The sequence below is a fragment of the Pinus tabuliformis genome, chromosome 2_1 (genome assembly GCF_031772625.1).
Source record: "Pinus tabuliformis cultivar Carrire ecotype Pingquan chromosome 2_1, CPIR1, whole genome shotgun sequence".
Classification (NCBI taxonomy): Eukaryota; Viridiplantae; Streptophyta; class Pinopsida; order Pinales; family Pinaceae; genus Pinus; species Pinus tabuliformis.
In genome coordinates, this window is record NC_142299.1 from 240,947,735 (window position 1) to 240,966,330 (window position 18,596).

General features: G+C 41.2%; 1 protein-coding gene across 1 annotated transcript in view; it reads right to left on the reverse strand.

Annotated features, from left to right (window-relative positions):
* LOC149199599 (ATP-dependent DNA helicase Q-like SIM) overlaps positions 1–18,596 on the reverse strand; it is a 391,868-nt gene that overhangs the window by 321,891 nt on the left and 51,381 nt on the right. The window contains exon 7 of the mRNA XM_089400631.1: positions 7,774–8,119. Coding sequence (XP_089256757.1) covers positions 7,774–8,119 — 346 coding nt within the window. The remainder of the gene's footprint in view (positions 1–7,773; positions 8,120–18,596) is intronic.

Consider the following 18,596-nt stretch of genomic DNA (forward strand, 5'->3'; position numbering starts at 1 on the left):
TGACAGCTTCTGCAAATGAAGAAGGCTCATTTTGGATGATCGTGCTCATGATGGTCAAGTATCCCTGATACCTAGTCCGCTTCTTACTTTCCCGGAAGGTTCCCCTGGGTGAAATGTGCCCTTCAGCATCATCAAGTGTCCCCCTAAGCCATGAAGGTCTCTTTCTAGAAGAGGAGGGCTCTTGCGGAGGGGGATCAATAGGATCCATAGGTTCTTCCACATCGGGCATCGTCTCATCTTCCTTTTCCTTCGGTTCCCTGGTGTCAGCTTCTTTAGATCCCCTTAGAGTAGGAAGATTATCAACTTTGCTAAGAGCCATATCTTTGTCAAAGGTGACATCGTGGCTAATCTCGACTTCCCTTTGACCAGCCACATAGATTCTATAGCGCTTAGTATTTTTGCTATAGCCCACAAAGATTCCTTTCTTTCCAGATGCACCCAAGTTATTCATTTTCTCCTTGGGCACATGAAAATATACAGGACTTCCAAAAATTCTAAAATGAGATACATCAGGTTTCTTACCAGTGAACATCTCTTCGGGAGTCTTGGAACCCAATGCTTGATGAGGGCATCAGTTTTGTACATATACGGCGATCTTTGCAGCGTCGACCCATAGAAACTTCGAAAGTCTTTGATCATGGAGCATAGCACGGACAGCGTCCACAATCGTACGATTCTTCCTTTCCGCCACACCATTTTGCTCAGGAGTATATGGTGTAGTAGTCTCCCTCTTAATGCCAGCTTCTTTGCAAAAGTCATGAAACTCATTGGAATCATACTCAGTCACATTATCAATCCTTAAGATCTTGATTTTCTTTTCGGTTTGATTCTCGATCAAGGCTTTGAAGTGACGAAACCAAGTGAACACTTCATCCTTCCTTTTCAAGAAGTATATCCAAGTCTTGCGAGAATAGTCATATATAAAAGTGAGGTAATATAAATATCCTCCCAAAGAGTTCACAGGCATCACACCGGATATGTCTAAGTGAACCAATTGTAATATATCAGAGGTCTTGCTTTGGCTTGAGGGTAATGGTCCCCTTTTGAGCTTTCCTTCAACACATCCCGGACATACACCTTCTTGCTATAATCTGAATTCGGGCATCTCGGTCACCATTTTTCTCACATCGGGTAGAGCTTTATAATGAAGGTGAGCAAACCTCTGATGCCATAGTTCGGACTGAAGAGATGTGTCACAAGACATGACACCCAGCGGACTTCCTCCGACCTAATATAATGAATCAACTCGAAATCCAAGAGTGAAAGCATCTTTAAAGTTCTTTTTCCATACACGTACCTTGCCATCAATGAAGGCCACCTTGTAGCCTTTGTCTTCCATTGCCAAAATGGACACCAAGTTCTTTTTGAGATCAAGTACATATAATACATCTTGTAAATGAATTGTATTTCCCTGATTCAATTGAAGAGTGACATTCCTTGCACCTTTCATGGGATATTTTGAGTTGTCCCCAAGAACAATTTCCAGGTTGGTCTCCTTCTCTATCAGATTAAAGAGAGCTTCTTTGTAACCAGTGAAGTGCCTTAAGGCACCACTATCAATAAGCCAATTTCCCAGCAAGTCCGGGGGAGCGGTAGTAGAGAGCGTTGTTGGTAGATAATATTCATCTCGTTTATTGTTAACAGTGTTAGATTCATACCTGGAGTTTCTTGCCTTCGTAGTCCTCTTCCTTGATTTTCAGCATTTTTTTTACCTCTACCATTAGACCTGCCATTCCTTTGATTGCCTTGAGAGTGATTTTGATCATCGTCATGGTGTGAATCCCTTTTATCAGGGCACTCCCTCGCATAGTGGCCCATTTTGTTGCAATTGTAACATCGACCTTTTCTTCCACCTTTTGTTCCTGCCTTTCCTTTGGATTTAGCCCCAGAATTGTTTCTTCATTTAGCATGAGAAGAAAAGGCAAAGGGATGGCCTTTAAGTGCAGGCATTTCTTGTTCTTCCATCCTTGTCTCTTTTGAATACATCTCGCCATCAATTCCTCAAATATAGGAATTACATTATTGTTGAGAAGAGTAGTCCTGAATATATAACATTCAGGTGGTAGTCCTCCAAGAGTTGTGAGTGTCATTTCACTGTCAGGAACTACTTCCCCAATAGATAGGAAATCATTCTTGATCTCAGTGATCCTTAAGAGATATGCTTGCATACTCTCATCTTTGCCCTTCTTAATTTCCTTGAGCTTATTTCTAAGGAACAAAACTTGATTTGCATAATTAACTTTAAATAAACTCACCAATCTATCGTAGATTTCCTTGGAGGTGGTCAGCGCGAAAACATAGGCCACCAGGCGCTTGTCAATAGAGTCCCATATGATCTTCCTTGCTTTGACTTCTCCCTTGGTCCATTTGTTCCTAGTAGCAGCGGATGCATTTGATGGAGGCTCAACAATCCTGCCTCTCACATGGTCCAACACTTCCTGCTCTTCTAATGTTAGATAGAGAGATATGTTCCATCCGTGATAGTCAGACTTCTCACAGAGTTTGTCTTCAGCAGGGAAGTGTGCTGAGGACCCCATGACTTCTTTAAAATAGCTTCAACAGCCTTCGGTGATTGCTCTTGCTCTTGCTCTTGCTCTTGCTCATGCTTGGGCTTTGTTTTCACCTCAGCTCCAATACCATGTTAAATTATGGTATGTTCTATGCTTAGAGCAGTTTACTTCTTTTCTTCTTATTAGCCACAGATTAGCGGTCACATATACATTAAGTAAAGTGCAGATAGAACATTAAACGATCAATAGAAAACAAACCAAGACAAGAGACACTAGATGTGGTGGCTAGCCAAGGACAAACCCCAATGCGGGTAAACCCTTTGATCAATTCTTCTTTAATCTTCAATAGTTCAACATTGAGAGAGAGATAGTACAATATCACTAATCATTGATTTACAACAGCGATAATGAAACCCTTGAACAGCAATAGCAAAAGAAATCAATCAGCTCCCAAAATGTCCTCAAGACAACCTAGGAGAACTCTGTCTCCAACAGAAGTAGTGACAGCCCAAAACAGTCAAATTAAGGTGGTCAAAACAGCAGTGAATGCTACAGCATACTGCAGCCAGCCCTAACCAGTCAATGTTGTCATAAATGTGCCCTCAAACAGTGAACGTAGACTTGTTCAGCTCTTCAGCTAGGCTAGGAGAGGCTGCCCACACAAGGTTGCAGTCAATGGAGGCAATATGTTGGTCAATGCAGGCCTAAACCACTTGCTGCAACTCCTTGCGTCCTTGCTGCCCTAATTGCGTCCTCCTCCAATGCTGCCCTAGCTGCATCCTCTTTCCCACGTGAGATCTGTGTCCTCCTTCCTTTGTATACCCAAGAGACAAGGAAGAGATGAGAGGATGAGATGAGTTGAGATAATGACTCAACCTCTCCTCTATTTATATGCAACGCTGGGCAAGAGTGCCACACACTTAACTGCTGGCCGACCTTGACAATTTGTCAAGTAATTACAAATAAATTCATATTTCCATAAATACTTGTCAGAATCGGATGATCTTTAGATCAATCCTACACCTCTCGACAAGAGGAATCTAGGAAAAATATCAGCTGCCATAAATGAGGTGATCCACATGGAGTTTGGCCCTAGTTGCCAATTTTAACGTGGATGCATACCTACAAAGATTGGGCTTCACAAAGAGTTTTGTTGCTCTAAATCCTACATCAACGTTGTAAAAGGTGAGCATGTGATTATTCTTCTATATGTGGATAATCTTCTCTTAACAGGTGTAGATGGTCAAATCCAAGAATGCAAGAAGTAGCTAGCAGCAGAATTCGATATGAAAGATCTTGGGTTGATGCACTATTCTTTGGGACTAGAAGTCTGGCAGGGACCAGAGGAGATCTATCTATGTCAAGGGAAGTATGTGATCGAGATGTTGAAAAGGTTTGACATGATGGTTTGAAAACCAATGACAACCCCAATGATCACAAACTTGAAAAGACTAAGGAGTTCTAAATCAAGCCCAGTGGATCTAACCAGGCATAGACAATCGATTGGCTTACTCATGTATTTGGTGAAACTCGACCAGACATATGTTTTGTAGTGAATGTTCTCAGTCAGTTCCAAGTGGAGCCAAAGCATGATCATTGGATAGCACCAAAGCACATATGAGATATTTGCAAGGAACAATCCACTATTGCCTGAAATATGAAAGGAGGAATGATGTCCACTTGATTGGATATACAAATTCCGACTGGGGAGGCAATAAGCAGTATGGAAGGGGCACTACAAGAGGATGTTTTTGTTTGGGATACTCCATGGTCTCATGGATGAGCAAAAAGCAAGAGTCGGTTGCTTTGAGTAGTGTTGAGGTTGAATATATGTCAAGTGAGCAAACAAGTTGTCTGGTTGAGGAAGTTGTTGTCTAACTTATTTGAAGGACCAATGGGCCCTAGAGCGAAGTTGCACGAAACGGGGAAACGCGGAAGCGAAACGAAACGGGGAAGCGAAACGAAACGCGACCTCCCCAAATTTTGGAAACGGGGAAACGCGAATATATATAATAATATATATATATGTATATTAAAAATATTTAAAAATTATTATTATATATATGTGCAATCATAAAACATGAATGATACATTTACTTACATAAACATTTAAACATTAAGATTAAATTTACATCACATTTACTACCTGGAAACCCTAAAAAAAATTAAAAACAAATTAAAAAAAAAATTAAAATTAAAAAACAAGTGTTTTTTTGGGGAAACGTGGCACGTACGGCCTGGAAACGCGTTTCCGGCCGTACAGCCAAGTTTCCGTTTCGGGAAACGTGGCCGTACGGCCGGAAACGCGTTTCCAGGCCGTACGGTACGGGGAAATGAGTTTCGTTTCGTTTCCCCTGGGGAAACGGACCCCCTGCCCACGTTTCCTGCAACTTAGCCCTAGAGTGATACATCGTGATAACACCAGTTGCATAACATTGTCTAAAGACCCAATGTTTCATGAAAATACAAAGCATATAAACAACAAGTATCACTACATTCAAAAGCTAGTACAAGATGGACTATTGCAGCTACAATATATCTGCACTGATGAGCACGTAGCTGATATATTGACAAAATCTCTTCCTAATAAGAAGCTTGTGTATTTAAGAGACAAGCTTGGTTTGGTTGATATATCCTCCCTAGTTGAGAAGGAGAGATAGGCACATCATTCTTGTCTTCACTTGGGAAGACAAAATGGACGATTGGGTAAACATCTGGTATCCAATACTCTTTGAGGACGAGGTAGGCATCAAAGATAAGAGTAGTCACTTAAATATTTACATTGAAATCAAAGTCGTATATAATTTAGATTCCATTAACAGTGTTTTTCACGTTGAAGGGTCAACTGTGCGGCAAAAATCATATGGTATGGAAACTGCTGTGGGAAGCACGATGGTGGCAATTGTATACATGGTGGGAAAACAAATGGAAAAAGATAGCAGTTGTTACAAATTACATTGATAGCTCTAAGATGTCGATTCATTAGTTCCTCAGAAAACCATTGGTGTAGAACTGTGGCATAAAGCTTGGAGAATGTGTGGCCCACCATGATAGTTCTATAGTTATTATGATCAACATTGCTCCCAGGTTTGTGGATCAGGTGGATGATGTGTCTTGTCTAGGAGGGGGTGAAGCCTGAACAAACGACATGATTAAAAAGATTATAACTCAAGCGATTAGGTGCCCTGCTTGAGTTATTCGACCTGAAACCCATCCTAGTAAGCTACTCAATTGGTATTCAAAGCTTTGCTTGTTCTCATGATCGCCAATTCAAAGAATATGTGGCATAAGGTGGGAGGGCAGGGGATACAGGTGGGGAGTTGTCCAGGGATGTCATAAAGGGAGATGGTGTGGGAGAACATGGTATGGGGCTCAAGGCCGAGAGAGATGGCATGATGTCTAGGAAAGAGGGCCCACAAAAACTTTCAGGCAGTGGCAAAGAGCATCACAAAGTTCTCATCTTCATTGGGAGAGGAATGTGTGTTTTTTGCGATGAAGTAGTATACAGAAAACTTTGAGGAGGATACGGGACGAAGAAGGGTCATGTGTAAGCATGAGGCATAGACACTTATGGAAAAATTTGCACTCAACATCAAACCAATGATTCATGGGACAGGTATCACGGGTAGTTTCAAGGCGAGACTTGCAAGTGGAATGATGGTAGGAGTTAAGGGTTGCATCCATGAGGGCCATGGAAAGTGTACCGTATTTACCTATGGTTGTGTCTAAGGCTCTAAAGTCAGATATGGGAGGGAGCAACATCTTGAGCCGAGTATTGTATGTATCTGCATGGTCTCTATCAGAAAGGAAGATGGTACGAGTGGATAAAGGGGTGGGCAGGGGGAAGAGGAGAAGGGGATGTTGAGAGTGAGAAGGCGAGTAGAGCATGTTCAGCCAAAGTGTGGCGGAGACTGAGAAGTGTTGGATCTGGCGGAGGAGGTCCTGGTTGGCCAGGACGTAGTCAACTACACTAGCTCCACCACTATGAGGAAAGCAGGTAAAATCACCTAAATCAAGGAAACAACTTATAAGGGAGGCTGTTTAGGATCAATATCCAATGAGATTACCCTAGCTGTAAGAGGTATCCCCTATAAACTATGAGGGATCCATGTCTGTCTGCAATCTCCTATGAAGACCCACTGATGCTAGCTCCAACTCTTGGAGGCAAAGTGCATCATCTAATCTGTCATGTATACCTACAAGTCTTTAGTGCGCACGTTAAATTCTCCTACAAGGATGATATCTCTCAGGCATGAGTAGTGGGAGATGTCTACATAGAGGTGAAGGAAAGGGTCTCCCTTAGACTCCCTATGAAGTGCAAATTTGACAGGCAAAAAGTAGCAAACTGCAATGTATCTGTCTCGAAACAGGAGACTACTTTGATGGATTTGGACCAACAGAAATCTGAGAGCAGACAGATCGAACAAACTCTAGGTGTGGAATGCCACGTGAATGGATCTCAAAGCGATATACGGACAAGTCGGACTAAGTAGAGGCAGGACTGCAACAAACAGAGGCAAGATGAAACGATGAAGTATAAAAATGCATGGAGACAGGGATGACAGGACAGCAGACAAGCAGGGAATCATGGAATCAACATGCTCTGATACCACTGTCACAGATAAATCCATAAATGAATGAATCTCATTAAAGCATACAACTATATTTAATACAATAGATGACTGATTCTTGGTTACATCTTCCAAGAGGTTCACCAATCTTCTCATATTCTTAATATTTACAATTATTTGCAATGACACAAAAACCTGTAGGATTGTGACCAACAGACTGAACTAGTGAATTACCATAGTAAAAGAGTGTGTCAACTGCCTTTTGATATGCCCAGTACCCCTTATATTTTGATGAGGCTAATTTTCCGATATAGATTAAGAATTTTATACAATAAAAATGGTTTTGAACAATCTTTTGGTGTGCAGAATATTGACTTGCAGTTTAATGGCAACCAACTACACAACTCACCACAATGATTAATTGAACACCAAAACAGAAAATAAATATTCAAGATTTAGAGGACAACTCATCACAGGAAGCATGCCACTCAATGCTTGAACACAAATTTGGATAACTCAATCGTGCAAGTTAAAAGAGAAAAATTTTACAGGACTAAACTAATGTATCTTAGAATAAGAAAGAAACGCAATATAGCATGCATGTGTCTGCCAAACAGAATGAGCATGTGTATAAATTTTGATAATATTTGACATCAAGTGCTAAAGGCTAAATAAAATGTGCAGGCTCATACCATCAAAGTCTTCAGCTATATGCTCATCAGCCTCATCCTCAAGGTATTCGACTGTCATACTGTGACCTTTACAAGTATCTCCTCCATCTTTTATTAAACTGGTTTTTGCAATGATATCAACATCATCAGTCTCCTCTTCATTGCTGTCTGATTCATTTGAGGATGTTTCATCTGAATCAGAATCAATTTCCCTTGCAGATTCCTTGTTCCTGTCTATAGAATCCTTTTGAAAATCAACTCCTGCTTTGTTATTCTTTGACGGGGCTCCTTGTCGAGTATAACTATCAATTATATCTTGAAAATCCACTTTGTAAGATGATGGACAAGTGGTCTGGCTATGATGCACCTGCCAACCATATAGATGAGACAACTACTTTGTGATTTTATCTTCTCCTAGCAATCCAATGAGCAATGTCAAGCCAACATGAAACAGTAGCATGTATTTGAAATATTCTCTGATCTAGATAATTCTGCAATACAATATGATGAGATAATTTGGTAGTATGTCAGCAGAAGCAATCTCTCAGAGTGGATATTTATAGCCAAACAGAGGCAAGCAAAACTGAATCATGAAATTGTGACTAATGGCAACTCTGATAGCAGTACGAAAGAAAATAAATCAAGTTATTTAAAAGATAGATAAAATGAGATCAGGTAATTTTGTCAACATCCACAAGTGACCAAAGTGGATCAGTGGGACTAAAGCATACAGCAAGTTATAACAGTAACGTAGTAGTTCCAGGTAGCTACTAATTAACAAAAGAGAAGAGATACCAAAAAATAGAACAGAGGGATATACCAATAGAGTAAACCCTGGAAAGAGCAAACATCCCTATCATCATATGTAACTGTGAAAGTACCAACACAAAGCCTAATAATGTCAAACGGGGAGTGCCCTGGAATAAAAAGACCCAATAACATCCAAGATCAAAGACAAAAATTTGGACCCAATCTAGAAAGGGAGATATCCTCGCATCAGAACAAACTACAGCAGGTGCATCCTCTGGTCTTGTGCGATCATCACCAATAGAACTGGAGAAAGTGCAATATCATTGACCTAATGTCCTGTATACACTTGACCAGGGTATATGTATGGTGCTTAAAGCATCCAATCACCGTGATAGGTCAGAAGAAATAAGTGATCAACCTTGCAAAATTGGGCATGGATCTGTGGCATAATGTTTTTCCATATATGATTGATCGCCTCTGGGATATAGAGAGCTAGACACCTCCAATCTGGTAACAAAAAAAGGTAGCAAGAGACAAAAAGGTAACAAGAGACCCTTCTAAATCTAAATCTAAGTATAGGCAGTGACATCTCCTATCAGTGTTGCGGGGGAGCGCCCCCCCCCCCCCCTCGCTCCCGCTCCCGATCCGCGCTCCGGGCGGGAGCGGGTCGGGAGCGCGCTCCCTAAAAAAAAATTCGCTCCCTGCCTTTTCGGGAGCGTTTTGCCTTTTTTGCATTTTTTTTTTGTAGTAATGTTCGAAATGCAATTTTTTTTGAAAGAAACAAATAGTTTTTGAGTGGGGCAACTTAATGATCAAGTCTAGGCCCTAGTATTGATATGCTATTCATGGTAATGTTAAATTCTTAAAGTAAAAGTGACATTTTCTTTAATTTTCATTTTCATCCTTTTACTTAAATTTTTAACATTACCATGAAATGACTCAGGATGTTTGAGAGTGGTTTCGTCCTCATTGGATTTCATATGGAGAAAGTAGAATTTTAGATTTCATTCAAAATCCAGCAGACTTATCAGTTTTTCAGGATTTCAGGATTGGGGGATTGCAATGTTTCCATTGAATTTTGTCATGTATTAGGGTATGGAACTCATATTTAATCAAGAGTACCAATCCCTCTATGTACCTTGATGTTAGTGACATTGGTTGTCGAACTCCTCTATCATGACCCTTCTAAAAATGTACGCATCACTCAAACAAAATCTTGACTTGACATGCTATGCTTTTTCTATCTTATGTTAATGCTTAGAGGGTGATATTAATGACAAAGATCCCTATACAGATACAAAGGTAATGACAAAGATACCTCTGGATATTAATGCTTGGAGGGTGATATTAATGACAAAGATCCTGATTTTGCAACAAGACTAAAAAATTAGACATTTCTCGTGGTGGCAAGAGGCCCAAGCATAAGAAATAGATAATAGATTTACTTCTCTTCTCTAGTTTCTAGTAGCTTTTATAACTATTGACTCTTTCATATTTATTATGATATTTTTTTAAACAATATATGACAATTTAAGTTTGAAGTTGGCAATTATAACTCATTAGTAATGAATTATGAATATGATGCTTCATGAAAGTTGAAAGTTGTTTCATTTCGTTTCATTTTATAACATTTCATTTCATGTTAGATATTATTTGTTGTAATGGTTACACTTAGCTTACAAGTACAACTTTGGTGATCAATGATGATAAATGTTATATATTGAATTTTGAAAGCTTGAAACTTTAAGATTGATGAATCATGAGACTCAATATGTTGTATGTTACTATGTTACTAACTTGCGGACGTGGTTGATGAAGATTATAACTTCTAGATGATTGTTGTTATATGGTTCAATCTATGCTTTTTTATGTTTTTTATATCTAATTCACCATTCTACATGTTTTTGTTGACATATATGTATCAAAAATTAAAAAATATAAAAAATATATATATTTTTAAAAAATCGCTCCGGGATTCGCTCCCAAACCGGGAGCTTCTGAAAATGGTCGCTCCCGCTCCCGCTCCCCGCTTCCGCTCCCGCTCCCAAGTAACATTGTCTCCTATATCTCATAATAAATGGGACACCTAATGATCAAGTGATACTCTACCTAATAGAACTCAAAGGCTTCCCTTTCTGGCTAACAAGCAATTAGGGAAAATTTTAAGAATGGAAATTCATTTTAATATTTAGAAACTTTGGCGAATCTTACTAGTCCCTAATATGAAAAAATATAAAATGTTTGGCTATATGTTTATAAAAATACTCAAATTTCTAATAATTTCATATAATCTCTCTACAACTTTCGTGATTCTTACCCACTTTCTTGGTGTAGACAGTATTGTTAGAGTGACACCTAGAAAAGCCAAAATCTAAAAGAAAACTATCCATTTTGGCATACCAAGCCTGAGGGGCTTGCTTGAGACCATAAAGGGATTTCTTAAGCCGACATACAAGGCTAGAGTCTTTTTGTCTAAAGTCGGGAGGTTGTTCCATACAGATTTCTTCATGCAAGTCCCCATGCAAGAAGGCAGATTTAACATCCATCTAATGGACTTCCCATTTGAAAGAGGCAACAAGGGAAAGAACAAGACGGATAGAATTCATTTTGGCAACAGGGGAGAAGGTTTCAGTATAGTCAATGCCTTCAACTTGTGAAAAACCCTTAGCAACAAGACGAGCTTTATGTTTATCAACTTTTCCATCTAGTCCAAACTTGGTTCTGTAAACCAATTTGCATCTAACAATTTTTCGTCCCTTTGGAAGAGGAACAAAGTCCCATGTATTATTTGCCAATAATGAACGATATTCTTCATTCATAGTTGTGTCCCAATATGGATGGCCTGAAGCTTCTACAAAGGTGTCAGGATCATGATTCACTAAAGCTTGAGCCAGTAAAGAAGAGGCTCTATCAAACTGAGAACGTGTACGACATTGATCTGTAGGATCACCTACAAGAGCACTTGCTGCATCCCGAGTAGCGCGGACCCATTTTGGAAGCTGAGGAGCTGAAGGAGGATCCCGAGAAGGTGGGGGAGGATTGTCATCCTCGTTGTCATCATCTGAAGAAGGAATATTTTCAGAAGTAGAAGGGATAGAAAGAGGTGGCACGTCTGTCGAACTAGGCTCGTAGGCTAATATAATTCCAGCAAACTTTACATCTCTTCTAATGATAACATTTTTGGATTTAGGTGAACGAAGTCTATATCCTTTAACATCTTCAAAATATCCAACAAAAATACATTTTTCACTGTTAGGTTCTAAGGCTTTATGTTTCTCATCCGGAATATGGGCCCATGCTTCACTTCCAAAAACACGAAAGTGACTTACATATGGTTTAATTGAGCTCCATACTTCTGGAGTGATATTCCTTAAAACCTTAGTAGGAGTGCAATTTACTATGTAATTTGCACAGTTAATTGCTTCTGCCCAAAAATTAAGACTAAGTCCTTTAGATTGAAGCATACAATTAGCCATTTCCTTTAAGGTGTTAAAACCTTAGTAGGAGTGCAATTTACTATGTAATTTGCACAGTTAATTTCTTCTGCCCAAAAATTAAGACTAGGTCCTTTAGATTGAAGCATACAATTAGCCATTTCCTTTAAGGTGCGATTCTTCCTTTCAGCTACACCATTTTGTAGTGGAGTATATGGAACAGTATGTTGCAATTGAATTCCATGCTCAATGCAAAAATTGATGTCCAGAATGTTTCTCAACAAAGGCCTTAAAGGTGAAAACAAGAACGCTGCGTGACGGAAAGCCTGAGCTGCTACGCTCGGCTCTGTTCCGCGTGGTCCGCTCCTGCGGATCCGCCCTGTGGCCTCGTCCCTTCCTTGGTTGTTGAGCGTGGGTGCTCCTTTCGCCCTGCGTTTGCCCGCCCTTCTCCCTCTTTTTCCAGCTGCGGTTAGAGCTAGATCTTCATGGAAGATCCAGATCCCCCAGGATCTTCCTCCCCTCCTCCATCCTCTGCAGCTGAGGCCTTCAGATCCTTGTTGGCCTCGCTCCCCAAGAAGAAAGCAGTGGAAGCCGCTAAGTTCGTCAAAAGACTCGATGACATCCCTGAGATCGCCCTTCCTCCCGAAGGTCCAATCCAAGTAGCCCTTTCGTTGTCGGAACGTGCCCTAGTGGGTCAGTTTACAGGTCTCTAGCCCTCTCCTAAATCAACAGAGAACTGGGTCTCCAGAAACTGGGCTCCGTTGATCCAGGGCAAGGTAACATCTTACTTTCTCGGAAGAGGATACTTTCTTTTTGAATTCTCAGAAAAAGAAGACAAGGATCTCATATTCAGAAATGGACCCTATTTCATGGGGCCTCAAGGGCTGTACCTGAACAAATGGACGCCAGATTTCGACCCGGCAATGGATGTACCTTCAGCAGTCCCAGTATGGGTAAGACTCCCCAATCTTCCGGTCCATTGCTGGAACTGGGATTCCCTGAAGCACATCGGGAACACCCTCGGGAAATTCATTGACAGGGCCAACAATAGAGACCAGTATGACTGCGCCAGAATTTGCGTGGAGGTGGATTTGGAGGTTGGTCTTCCTGAAGCTGTCAAAATAAGGGTGGGCCCGTGGACACATATTCAGAAACTAGACTATGAGCAGCTGCCGTTCAAATGTCGGAAGTGCCAAGTCTATGGACATTTCGCTAGAGACTGCCCGTCCAAAGGGGCTGAAGATAAAGGGAAAGAGGAAGGATGGAATCAGGCGAAGAGATCCAGAACTACCTCCAGGAAGGCCGCAAATGCTAGCACCAGAACACCCCAAACAGCGCCTGCTCAGAAGCCGCCCATGGAAAGTCAAGGGAACAGATATGAGATCCTGGGATCAGAAACCATAATTTCCCAGGATACAGAAACCCCGAAAGAAGTCTCCCCGACTAAATCTAAAAGTGAGCCAGAGATTCCCAAAGGAAAGATATCTGAAGACGAGGAGGAAACCCAAGAATCCGATGAGTCGGAGGAAGAAGGGGAAATAGGGGAATCGCAATCCACCCCCAGAAGATCTACAAGAGGCCGAATGTCAACAAAAGAAAAAAGGGAACAAGAAACATACAAAGACAAGCTCCAGGGCAGCCAGCCTACGCTAGAGAAACTTCTAGCAAAAACTCCGAAGACGAAGAAGGCCCCAATCCAGAGCTCCAAAGGAGCTCTCCACAACAAAAGTAAGTAATGAAGATTGTCTCCTGGAACTGTAGGGGTATGGGATCCAAAGCCAAGGAAGAGGCGATGAGAAGTCTGATAAGGCAGGAAACCCCGGACATCCTCCTCATCCAGGAGACTAAGATGGAGGAATCATCCTTCCTCCAAGAAAGTAGAAAGTTTTGGAAAAAAGACGGTGCGCATGCAACTTCGGCTCGGGGAGCTTCAGGAGGACTTGGGTCGCTCTGGAATCCACATAAGTTCTCCCTCATCTCTAAAACCCTAAATACTCATTGGATATTGTTAAAGTTGCAACATTTAGAATCTAAAGCAATTATGAGTCTAGTCAATGTATATGCTCCAAATAATGCAGGTGAAAAGAAAATATGTTGGGACTCCATCAAAAATTTGGCAAACCGGGAAGACTTGGAGAACATCATCATTGCAGGAGATTTCAACCTCACCCTCCTGCCATCAGGAAAGAGAGGAGGCAGTATTGTCAGAGACCCAGCAAGAGAAACAGTAGAGGATCTCATGCAAGAGAGGGATCTAATCGATATCAAGCCTACCATTGGCAAGTTCACGTGGTCAAACAAAAGGGCTGGGCCAGGACATATAGCGGCAAGATTGGACCGCTTCTTGGTTCAAAGTTCCTTCCTACTCATTGGATTAGAAGTTATATCACGCATCCTGCACAGCAGTACATCAGACCACAAGCCTATCAGTCTGGAATTGCTGACTTCTCAGGATCTAGGGCCTATTCCATTCAGATTCTGCTCTCTCTGGATCAAGGAGGCAAACTTCACGGATAAGGTCAGAGACTGCTGGAAAAACCCAGTCAAGGGCTCTGCCTTCTTTGTGTGGGAAGAAAAACTCAGAAGAGTGAAAGCCATGCTAAAAAAATGGGCCAGGACCTTGCCCAACCCAGCTGAGGAAAGGAAAAAAACTCAATCAGATCTGGAACGGCATCACCTTCAATTTGAAACAACTGATATTTCAAATGAAGATCTGGAAAAGGAGGCCAAGCTTCAGCAAAACTTCCACAAAGCATGCCTGGCCGAAGAAGAGTACTGGAGACTCAAATCTAGAAGTCTTTGGCTTAAAGCCGGAGACAGGAATACCTCCTTTTTTCACAAGCAAGCTCAAGCTAGGAAAGGCCGGAACTCTATTAAAGAAATAAAAGAAGAAAGCAGTGTTCTAAGGGACTTTACTAGCATAAAAAAAGCAACCTCTGAGCATTTTGAGAATCTGTACAGAGAAGACATCAGAGCAGATCAAAATTTCAGCCTCTTAGATGTTGTTCCTAAGATCATCACATCCAAAATCAATCAGGCTCTAGAAAGTATAATCACGCTTAAAGAAGTCAAGGAGGCTCTATTCGCCATGGACCCGGATAAAGCCCCAGGCCCGGATGGTTTCATCCCAAGATTCTTACAAACTTGTTGGCAGATTATTGAGAAGGAATTCCTCAAAATGATCCAGAAATCACAGAACTGTCAGAAGATTGGAGGCTGCACAAATTCGGCATTTCTAGCCCTTATCCCTAAGGAAAAAGGGGCAAACACCTTCAGCAGATTCCGCCCAATTTCACTATGCAACATCGGGTACAAAGTGATCACCAAAGTGATAGCAAACAGGCTGAAAAGATTCCTCCCCAAAATCATTCTAGACAATCAAGGGGGATTCATCAAAGGCAGACAACTAGTGGACAATTTCGTGTTGGTCCAGGAGGCAATCCATTCCAGCCAGCATCGTAAGGAAAAAGGTATTGTCATCAAACTCGACCTATCGAATGCCTTTGATCGTGTTAATCATAAATTTTTGTTTGATGTAATGCTTAAAATGGGATTCGGGCAAGGTTTTATAAAGTGGATAAAAGCCTGTATTACGGAGCCCTGGATTGCTCCTCTAGTGAATGGAAGGACCGCTGAATTTTTCAAAGCCTCTAGAGGACTGAGGCAGGGGTGCCCTCTTTCACCTCTCCTTTTCGTCATTCAAGCCTCTGTTCTTAGTTTCTATCTGAATAAAAAGCAGCAAGATCATGCTATCAACGGGTTGTGCATTGCAAGAGGGGTGAAGCGCATCAATCATGCACTTTTCGCTGACGATACCCTCCTTCTGGGAGCTGCAACTCCTCAATCAGCTATCAACTTCAAAGCAGTTTTGGATGACTTCTGCAAAATCTCAGGCAGTGAGCTAAACAAGGGGAAATGTCAGATTTTTTGTTGGAATACTCCTGCTTCCACTGCATCCTCCATAGCTAGATGTTTGGGATTTTCTGCCTCCATTAGTTGGTCCTCTTTCAAATATCTTGGGCTGCCAGTCTTCAACAAGAGAGTGGCAAGCAAAGACTGGACTTCTCTCATAGATAAATTCAAATCAAAGATGCATTCCTAGGGTTCCTCTTGGCTTAACATCGCTGGCAAAGCTGTGCTCGTCAAAGCAGTTCTCAACAGTCTTCCGATCTTCAAATTTGCGGTCCTTCTGGCACCAGTGGGAATTATAAAAAAGATGGATGAATTAATCAGGGGCTTTTTTTGGAAAGGAGGCAAGCACAATGACAAGAAATTCTCCCTAATCAATTGGGAAATAGTCACAAAACCATATCTCGAAGGAGGATTAAATCTCAAAGATCTGAATGCCAAAAATCAATGTTTTACAACTCGGACTCGGACTCGGTAATGACTCGGCCGGCTCGATTTCAATGACTCGGTCGTTGTAAAAAATACATTAAATATTTATTTTTTTTATAAAAAAACATAATTTTAAATATTTTAAACATAATTTTAAAGATTTTCATTCATGTTTCCAAACACACAGCATTATAATATAGATGGAAGACAACATATGATCAAAGTAGGCTCATGAACCAATCCATTATATCAAAATGGTACCCAATGGGTGGGCAGAGACTTCAAGCCCCCGACTTAGTTTCCCAGCTTATATTTTGAGATAAGTGTTTACCACAATTGATATGAGCAATGGATGTCATGTTTATATTTCTGGAATGGTTTATATGCTAATTAACTGTGTGAAGTATGCTTTCTTAAGGGATTGGAATTGCTCATGTTATGATAATGCTTTGATTGTTGATGAAAATGTAAATGATTACATGTGTTGACCTCATGATATGCATCTGATCATGTGAAAATTGCAGTACTCTATATGCATGTGCCATGGACTCTCGAGTCTAATTAATCTCAGCATTAAGGGTGCTTATGGACACTATTCAAGTTTAAGATGCTTGCATTAATAGATTCCTGTGTGGTAAAAGGAATGCTACAGTTCATAGCCTAGATCTTTATTAAATAAGTCTACACTTGTGTGAAATCCTACATGTTGTGTCTACACTGCTGAAAGAATGGTGATCATAATCATGAATTAACTTTAGCTATACGTGCCACAAGAATGCATCACAGCCATTGAGTGGCTGATTGTAGTTACTATGTCTAATCCTGGGCTGCAAGAGCATAGATGTACATATACCCAGCTATTTTATTAACTGTTCTTGAACACCTATTTGAAACCTAAATAATACAAATGGCACCTAGAGCAACCGTGGGTTCTTTGACTCGGCCGAGTCAATACGGACCCGGCCGGGTTGACCGAGTCAACTATGACTCGGCCGAGTCATAGTTGACTCGGTCAACCAAGCCGGGTTGCTGGCCGGGTCATTAAAATTTGCTTTGGCTCGATTCGAAACGGCCGTTTCCGAGTTGACTCGGCCGGGTTGTAAAACACTGCCAAAAATCCTGCTATGGGAGCCAAACTAGCATGGAAAATAATCGCTCCTAATCCTAGCTGGGCTCAAATTGCGTTATGGAAGAAGTACTTTAGAGGCCCAAGGCTCTGGTGTTTAGACCACCCCAAAAACTTGTCCAGAACGCACTTCAGCAATCTCCTTAACAAAATCGCGTCGATGATTAACAAATATGCCCATTGGGTTCCTGGTAACGGTAAGAAAATTCAGGTTTGGAAGGACAAAATCATGAATCGACCCCCTTTGGAAGACGCTGGCAATTTTACAGCGCTCAGGAATTGGTTGGAGGCAGCGCAAATACATACTCTGTGGGATTTGTCGGATTGGACAGAGAATTACTGGACGGGCTGGAAGCGGTTACCAATGCCCATCGATCTGGAAAATGAATGGACGACTCTCAAAGCCCATCTCCATGGATTGGCTCCCCTCCACGCCAACAGAAAGGACGCAAGAGGCTGGGAAAACAGTCGCTCTGGCTATACAGTCAAATAGGGTTACTTCAAGTTCTTAGAGCGCCCAAACGTCCCTCCCAACCCAGCTCCCTGGGTAGGGATATGGAACTTCCCGTCTATACCAAAAATTGATCATTTTTGTTGCATTCTTAGCCATCAAAAAATTCTTACCGAGGACAGACTTCAAAACAGAGGATTTAAGGGACCGTCCAGATGTGTCCTTTGTAAGACAAATTCTGAAACCGCTCTCCATATAATGATCGAATGTAATTTCACAAAATCTGTCTGGTAGGATCTACTGGACAATTGGAATCTCGATCTCAATTTTCCCACTTCAGTTCAAGAGCTGTTTGCAGGTTGGATGGCCAGATACCCAGACGTTCAACCAAAGAACAAAAAGATCAGAGCAACATGGAGTGCTTTGCCAAAATTCACTAGTTGGTAGGTTTGGTTAGAAAGGAACAGGAGGATTTTTCGAGACAAAGCTCATGATCACAGAATAGTAGCTAATTCAGTGAAGTGCCAATTAAGTGAGTGGTTGGAAGGCATAGATGACGATTCAAACCTCAGTCAACATGATAGAGAGCTGGGAACGGCCTTCAAGATTAGCTTCCATAAACCAAGAAGCCCACCTCCAGAACTTGAAGTTTGGCAAATCAAGAAAAATGAGATCGAATTCCAGGAATGGTTGTCCAAGCAATTAATTCCATCTCTTTTTTTTACGGAGCAGCTAAAGGGAATCC